Source organism: Pleurodeles waltl, chromosome 10 (genome assembly GCF_031143425.1).
Source record: "Pleurodeles waltl isolate 20211129_DDA chromosome 10, aPleWal1.hap1.20221129, whole genome shotgun sequence".
Classification (NCBI taxonomy): domain Eukaryota; kingdom Metazoa; phylum Chordata; class Amphibia; order Caudata; family Salamandridae; genus Pleurodeles; species Pleurodeles waltl.
In genome coordinates this window covers 44,636,992-44,646,051 of record NC_090449.1, presented here as the reverse complement: position 1 = coordinate 44,646,051, position 9,060 = coordinate 44,636,992, and the positions used below count along the sequence as shown (strand labels likewise).

At 42.2% G+C, this 9,060-nt stretch overlaps 1 protein-coding gene across 1 annotated transcript; it reads right to left on the bottom strand.

Annotated features, from left to right (window-relative positions):
• Positions 1–6,711: 6,711 nt before the first annotated feature.
• LOC138260692 (olfactory receptor 1F1-like) lies at positions 6,712–7,635 on the bottom strand. The gene has a single exon (XM_069209190.1). It carries the CDS (start codon positions 7,633–7,635, stop codon positions 6,712–6,714), a length of 924 nt encoding a protein of 307 aa, XP_069065291.1.
• Positions 7,636–9,060: the final 1,425 nt, after the last annotated feature.

Genomic DNA, 9,060 nt, shown 5'->3' with positions numbered 1-9,060 from the left:
TCCATGCTAAGAGTGATAGTGTGTGTTTTAAACTACATAAAGACTCTTTTTGCATTTTTATTGATGACTTGTGTATTGTGGATTTTTGTTGTTTTGGTCTTGTTTTGTTCAGATAAATATTCTCTATTTTTCTAAACCTGTGTTGTGTCATTTTGTAGTACTTTCATTAAGTTACTGTGTGTGTTGGTACAAATACTTTACACCTAGCACTCTGAAGTTAAGCCTACTGCTCTGCCAAGCTACCAAGGGGGTAAGCAGGGGTTAGCTGAGGGTTATTCTCTTTTACCCTGACTAGAGTGAGGGTCCTTGTTTGAACAGGGGGTAACCTGACTGTCAACCAAGGACACCATTTCTAACAGGGGCATATTTAGAAGCCCCTTGGCGCCCCCTTGCACGGCACAAGCATAATCTTTTTTATGTTAAGGCGGCGTGAAGGAGGCCTTTCTCCCTCGCTGTATTTACAAAGTGGCACAATGCTTGCATTTTGACGCAGGGAGGCCTGAAAAAATGGTGCTGTAAAACTTACAACATTTCACTGTGGCATTATTCCGTCATTTTTAGGGTTTGCTCAGAGCAGCCACTTTAATCAATGGGCCTCCCTGTGTTTTGCTGTACTAACATAAAACTTTTTGACGCTAGGGCAGCAAAGTGCAAACATAGCGTCAAAAATATTGATGCTATTGTCCTAACGACCGCCTTGGTGCACCATATTGTAAATATTGCACAACCATGGTGTTGTTAGGTGGGGCAGGGGCAACACAAGAAAAGTAGTGCATCAGACTGATGCGCCACTTTTTTGGAAATATGCCCCTTCATGTCTTTGCAACAGGATTACGGTACTCTGTCTGTGGACCTAAGTGGGTCTCTGTAGCTGACCCACGCTCCATCGTGGTTGGACTGAACTTGTGACTTTGTCACTGTCTAGCGCGACCAGATAACTACACTAGGTGCATTGTGCTTTTTGGTGCTTTTTCCAATGAAGTCTTTAAAATCTCATATCTCCAGTTGTACTGATTGGAGTTTTGCCATTTTGGTCTTCATTTATTTATTTCTTGTGTTGTGTTTTCACTTTTAACTTAATACTGTTTGAGGTGCTGCATAAATAGTTTACACATTGCCTCTAAGTAAAGCCTGACTACTCTTTGTCAAGCTACCAGAGGGATGAGCACAGGTTAATTTGGAGTTTACTTGTGCCTCACCCTGACAAGGATTGTGAATGCTGCTTGAGCAAGGGTATCAGCCCCTTCAACCTGTTACCTAATTTCCTACAGTTATTTATATCAGAAAGTAGGCAATAAAGCACAGAAAAACCCACATCTCATTCACCAGGACGTCTGACCCGTGTGTTTTCCAGGGTAAGGAACGTAACAGCAATTATTATGTGTATCTTAACATTCTTCTGTCACAGAGCAAATGGGATTAAGTATTGATAATGGGTTTCCACCTTGTGACGTCATCCAAAGAGATCACCTTGAGACATTGTGAGCATTATCTGTTCATAGATGATTGGTTAAACCATTCACTGCTAGAGTAATATCTTGAATCATTAGCCACAGGTTCATGAATCTGGATGACTCAGCCTCTATAAAGCCAGAGCCAGGTATTTCCAATTCAGCAGTTCCCTTGTCCATCTTTACCTGACATCGATGTAGAGTTTGGATCGTGAGAACTACATGCTCAAATGAAACAAACACAAAAGAAAAAAAAGCTGTACATTTTATATATAACACAAGCCATCACACGATAATTAATTGAGATATTTAAAACAATTGAAATGCAGATAACAAAGGAACACCAATTATCTATTCAGCTATTTCATTTGAGGGCCACTGTGCTGGTACAGCAAAACCAGTGACATTTCAATTGACAATGGTGTTCCGTGGACCACTATCAGAGCTTTCTTGGTCACTTACATTTCTCAAGGGTGCGTAACAAAGATCACACTGTGAGAGATACAATTGAAGGTATTCCCAAATCTTCTAAATCAGTGGTTCCCAACTTGTGTTATGGGGACCCCTGGGGTCTGCGAAGCCTCCTCAGGAGTCCGCGACTGCTTCGAAAATTAAATATTAACAGATTAGGTCCCCACCTTTCAATAGTGGCTCAGTGGGGGTCCACAGATTTCAATAACTATTCAGTGGGGTCCCTGGGTTCCAGTAATGATAAAGTGGGGGTCCACAGAAGTTAAAAGGTTGGGAACCACTGTTCTAAATGGCTTCCCCCACAGTGCAAATTGAAACATTCTTAAAAAAGGGACTATAAAATATGTATCAGGACTGGGATAGGGAAGGCAAACCATTCAAGTTTCAATGAAGAGCTTGGTCAATTTGATTGCAGTTGAACTCGCTGTTTAATGACCTGTAAAAATACTGGACTAATTTACTGAGTACATTTCACAAAATGCCAACTTCTTAGAAACATCTTGGCCCATATTTATACTTTTTGACGCACAACTGCGCCAACGCAGTTGTGCGTCAAAAGTTTTACCGCCGGCTAACGCCATTCCAACGCACCATGCGGGCGCCTTATTAATGGAATGCCATTAGCCGGCGCTGCGGACTGGTGTGCGTAAAAAAAAATGACTCACACCAGGCAGCGCCGGCGTATGGGAAAATGGGGGTTGTGCGTCAAAAAATGGTGCAAGTCAGGTCTGAGGCAAAATTCAGGCCTCAAACCCAATTTGTGCCATTCTTTTTTACGCCCAACCTCCATTGAGTCAGGAGTCATGCCCCCTTGCCCAATGGCCATGCCCAGGGGACTTATGTCCCCTGAGCATGGTCATTGGGCATAGTGGTATGTAGGGGGGCCCAAATCAGGCCCCACTATGCCACAAAAAAAATCGGAAAAAAATACTTACCCGAACTTACCTTTACTTCCCTGGGATGGGTCCCTCCATCCTTGGGTGTCCTCCTGGGGTGGGCAAGGGTGGCAGGGGTGTCCCTGGGGGCAGGGGAGGGCACCTCTGGGCTCCTTCCGAGCCCACAGGTCCCTTAACGCCTGCCCTGACCCAGGCGTTAAAATACGGCGCACATCAGGCTGTGCGCCGTTTTTTAAGGCCCACCCCCTCCTGTGCGTCAAAATGATGCCAGAGTATAAATAAGGGGCACAGGCCTTAAAGTAATTTTTTGGAAGGGAACGCCTACCTTGCATATAATTAACGCAAGGCTGGTTCCCCCTTCCAAAAAATTACGCACATGGTGGAATTTTGACGCCCGCGGGGTCAGACGTCAAAGTATAAATATGGGGCAGGGTTTGCCCCGATTGTGCGTCAAAAATTTTGACGCACATTCGGCGCAAACAGAGCATAAATATGCCCCCTTGTGCCTTAAAAGTGTTTTTCAAAGCGGGCTCCTGAATATATAATGATCTGATCTTGGTTAAACATTTACGTCTGTCACTGACATGCTAGCTCAGAGAACCATGTTATTGCTACTTTACTTAGGCCATGGCTTTTTCGTCATACTCGGATTTGTACATCTGAGGCAAGTCTGAGACCGAGCAGCTTTTTGAACTCTGCATCAGGCCAGGTTCTTAGCAACCTGGAGCATCCCTGGGAGGCTTTTTTGTGAGTTAGCACACTGCGGTAAGAACTATTGGATTTGCAACGCTTGTTTTCTATTGCTGCTCCAAACGATATCTTTGCTACTTAGCTTTTGTTTGCTTAGTTTCAAATGTTTCTTTAGCAGCACAACAGACCTTCTAATTGCCAGAGTTCTTTAATTCACATCCTCGCCAATATTACATTGAAATAGCGCATCTCACAGTCACTTTCTTTACCACAAGTGAGATTATTCCAAATACATATGGGTCAAGTTGTTCTTTTACAAATATTCCTTCTAGCACAATGTATGTCACAGTGATTCACACACTCTGCTTCTTTAAATGGAAGCCCAGAACTGAACACATGGTGTCCTTTCTACACTGAGAGATATGGTAACCATGCGTAAAATTAACCTCCTGTTGCACTAATACGATGACTTTCGAATTCCCTCGCCAGCACAGCAGGGATGCTTTTACTAGAAGAGAATCTCCTGGTTTCCCCTTTTGCCAGGTTGGTTTAAGCTCACATGGGAAGGTGATTTTAGGGATTACCATACTATCATGGGATGTTTGAGACATGTGGAACCGCATACACACAGTATGTACATCAATATCAGTGCACAAAACAAACAGTAATACAGGCAATGTTCTGTATGCGCACAGGAAAACTGTTCACAGTGTTAAAACTCACATTCACTAATGTTCATTCATTTGGAAAACACTGGAAACATTGGCGAGCTCTCTCCAAAGTTTAGAACAAAACGTAACAAACGATCTAAACATTTGATATAGAAATAAATAACGGTTAACTTTTGTAATATGTTTTATATTCTTCTCTCTGGGTTTTCTGGCATTTACCTGCCACTGAGCCTTCAGTCTCTTGATATAAATTAATTTATATGAATACATATATTCAGTAGCACACATTCTCTTAAAATACTACCTGCCACAAGCCCAAAAGGGTGCAACCACAGATCCGGGGTTCAAGCAAAAATGAGAAACAAGTTGGAACTCTATAACAGATGGACATATTCACACAAGTGTTACTGCAGGAGCATTTAGAGATGGTACGTGGACCCAACGTGTTTCAAATAGTACATTGAGTCTTTTTCATCATGAAGTGACCATAGAGTTATGACTTGCTTATACTACCCAGTAGCAATCGTCACTTGGTAGTTATAGTTACGTCGGCCTCCATAGGCACTGCCGTTTTTGTTTTGCTAATAACTTTGGCACTGTTTAACGAATCACCATGAAACTCTCCCAAAAAGTACCTATTTTTTCTGCTACTTTGAGCATGGAAAGATTTGAGGCAATCAGTTAACGGTTGAGCCGAGAAAAGGGGGGGTGTTCCAAAATGCAAAATCCCCATCCATTTTTCACAGACTTTTTTAGGTAGCGCTACCGCAAAAAATTGTGAATGGAAATACACCGAATTCGTCAGGAATCTAGATCTTGTGTTATCTCATTTGGTGTAAAACTGTTCAGTAGTTCTTTAGATCTGTGGGATCAAAAACATTTCTGTATTTAGGAAGTTGGTTTTGAGGGACCCCCCAAAACAGTCTCTCAAACCCAATTTTAAAAAATAGAGTGTTCTGATTGGGGGCTTTTTGCCCTTGGGCCCATTACCTCTCATCGGAGACACTCTCCCGCGGGAGCAAGCTCTCTGACTGGTTGCTTGCAACATGAATACAAATGTTGCAGGCAGCCATTACAGGACTCAGGGACTTAGAATCCTCTCCTGCGTTTAATTTTAAAAATAAAAATATTATGGGGCATGGTGGAGTTATCCTGCACTCCTAGGCGTTGTGAGGTGGGGTGGCCCAGAGGGACCCAACTTATTTAATTGTTTTTTTAAGTCGCAACCTCCAGGGACTTCCACAGGATTGCAGTTTTTTTAAACAACAGCTATAGGAGTTTTAATTATAATTAAATAAGACAGCCTTGGTGGCCCAGGACCCACGTGTCTTTATATTTTTGGGGAGGGGGTGAGTGGAGCCCCCTTCCCAAGCTACTCAGCAACACTGGGACCCCAAACCCTGGGGCTAAATGTGCCAATGAAAGGGAGGGTGGCTCATGGCCGTCCTTCCTGAGCCAAAAATGGACCTCGTGGACCCCGTCCCCCAAGGCCGATCATGCAAAAAACAGGAAGGAGGGTTGTGCAGCCTCTAACCTGAGTGAAGCTCCCTGGACCCCATTACCCCAGGCTGAATGCCTTACAAAAGAGGAAGGTGACATGCAGCCCCACTCCTTGAGCCTGTAAAGACCCAATTCCTTGGGGCTGGCACAATTACTGTGTGCCAGGAAACCCATCCCCATGTCCTTCCTCCAAAAATCTAAGGCCCCAGGGATGGGGTCCCAAGGCCTGAAGCGGCTTGGGGAAAAGGCAGGGCCATTGGGTAGGACACAGGGCTTGCCCACAAGCAGGCCCTGAATCCACCCTCATGCTGTGCACAGCCAAAAGCCTTTCTAGCATGGTTTTGGCTGACCAATGGGGTTAGAAGCAGAGCCTGGCCTGCACCCAGCACCTCTTGGTTGTGGGGGTGGCTGTATGTGGGGTTTTGGCCTCAAGTGTACATTTCAGTGACAACATAACATTTTAAACTAAAAAATAAATACTGAAAATTCCCAATTATAGGATGTCTAGTAACTGTATATTCTGCCCTAAAGTAACTATAAATTGTGCGCTTGCCATGCACAGCTAATTACCCCACATATTACATCATTCATGACATGTTCTGTACCATCATTGATAGCATCACTGCAACATGCTAAATAAAATTTTCGATGAGATGACTGTGCATGGCGGGCACGAGTCAATATATATAAATGAAACAATGAATGACAATTGGTAGATTATCACCTTGCGCAAATGTTAAACTCTATCTATTTATACATGTTTTTATCTCTTGTTTATGGTAATAATTGTAAATAATTACACAAAAAAGTATTCCTTCATTAATTTACTGCAGGGTAGAACCATCCCAATAATGGACAGCATGCCTATTTACCCCAAGCAAGACATCTTGCACTGTGTCATGCAATGACTGAAGTCATGCCTTACTGTGACCCTGTTATCACTAGGGTATCCCTTTTTTAATGGTCCAAACACCGTTTCATGATTCTAAACTGGCAGTAAAGGATACCACTTAGCTTGTCTTCCACGAAGGTCTACCTTCCAAGTGCTTTCCGCAAAGCCCCTATGACGTCTTTGTTTCTTAAACTGTAGATGAAAGGGTTCAACATCGGAGTCACTGCAATGTACATTAAACTTAAGAAGCGATCTGAAAGAACAGATGTAGATGAAGGAGGCCGTACATAAACTGAAACTGTTGACCCGTAGAATAGTGTGACAACAGCAATGTGTGAAGAACAGGTGGAGAAAGTCTTACGCTTGGCAATGGCAGTTGGCATTTTAATTATGGTGTTGATGATGTGCACATAGGAAATGGCAACACACAGGAATGGTACACACAGAATGAAGCCTGCCTCCACCATTACTATGAGTGTAATAATGGTGAGATCTGAGCAGGAGAGCTTCAAGAGAGGTGCAACTTCACAGTAGAAGTGATAAATCTTGTTGGAGCCACAGTATGTTAATCTAGAGGTCCTCACTGTGTATTGTAATGAATGCAAACACACAATCACCCATGATCCTGATACCAGGAACAATAACATCTTTATATTCATCATCATGGTGTAATGAAGAGGCCGGCAGATGGCCACATACCTGTCATAGGCCATGAGTGCCAGGAGGAAACTATCCATGTTACCGATGGAGTGGAAGAAGAACATCTGTGTGAAACAGCCCAAAAAGGAGATTGTCTTACCTTCAAGGAGAAGGTTGATTAAAAGTTTAGGGATGGTAGTGGAGGTGAAACCTATATCCACCACTGACAAGCAGCTGAGAAGATAGTACATTGGTGTGTGAAGACAAGAGTCCTTGACAATCAGTGTGACAATAATAATGTTTCCAAAAAGTGTGAGGATGTACATCATGAGAAAGAGGACAAAGAGGAATTTCTGTTGCTCACCAAGATCAGAAAATCCCAAAAGGATGAATTCAGTCAAAGTAGTTTGATTGCCTTTATCCATATCCATACTTGATATACACTAAATAAATAGAAAACGACAGAAACCATTACCAATCTAAGCAATGAAGCTGTGTCAGTAGCTCATGATCAAAATATAGTAGTTGGCTGTATACAACAATATTATGAAGGTTAAACGTGTACCGTAAATCCTTAGAAGCAGGGTTGTGTGAAGTTGCTCAATGTGTACTTCTGTAACATCACAATATTGTTTTTAGACAAATAGCTTGAGCGTTTAAAAAATAGTCACAGTGTTGTTGCTCTTTGCAGCCACTAGATACCATATCCTGCTAGACCAAAGTGGCCCCTAATCAATCACACACAAGCACCAGCATCCATGTTGTCCTGAAGCATACCTCATACTGTGTTTTTTTTTCAGCCTGTTGATGGCTTGGCTGGAGCCTCATAAACAGCCCAGTAGTTTGGTTCTGCACCAATAAAGTGCTGCATGCCCAACTAGCCCACGAGATTTGTGATTATGTATCAACAATTCACCTGCTATGCTATAGTTAATGTGAGGCACGCTTTGACCTTGCCTTCAAATATAAACAATTACTCGACATTATACTAGAAAAACATAATGCATCATTATCAAAGCATGCCTTATGTCTCACTACAAACTACATGCAAACTACCTGAATTGTGACATTGTGACATTGCAAGATGAGGTCTCTCCTCTCTTGTGTTCAATTGATGTGACTGCACTTTACACCTCTATTCCACACCAAAAGGAATGGAAGCAGAAGAATGGGCTCTACTTCCGATGCCCGATATTCGAGTGAATAAAGTGTTCTTATTGGAGGTACTTCATTTCTGCCTTTGTCACAGATATTTTAAGTGGGAAGATCAATTTTAGTTAGAGAGGGCAGGGACCTCTATGGGTTTTCCTGGAGCTCTATCATACACTGATATTTTCATGGCCATGTTGATAACACCATACTAATTTTAGGAATTGTGGTGTGTTCTAAGGGGATTTAACCTTGTGAAAAAAGACTTCTGCTGGGATATCAGGGAATTCATGAATCCTCTTTTATCATAGAGGTGATGGAAGGTGCTCCAGAAGACAAACTGAGAGTATATGTTCTGTAAATTCACACTATCTTTCTCAGCCATATGAGAATGAAGTTTGACATACTCAGTAAAACATGTACTTCCAAAAGGAACAGCTGTCAATTGATTCCCTTGTGTTCTACTGCAGACTCCCAGAGTTTTCTAAAGAACAACTATTGTGCAAACAGTTTTAGTCATGACAAAAGTGTGGCACACCTAAAGCTATCTTGATTGAATCAAACTGATAAAACCTAAAACATTTAATTTAGAAAGGAACAAAATGAGGGGGTTCATTTTGCTATAGAAATTATTGTTAGTACTGTAGAATGAAAAATTAGGATATGTTTTAAGTGAGTTCACAAATATATTTTTCTTCTAT

Coding starts and splice junctions, on each gene's coding strand:
- LOC138260692 (XM_069209190.1), bottom strand. CDS start 7,635: ATGGATAAAGGCAATCAAACTACTTTGACTGAATTCATCCTTTTGGGA.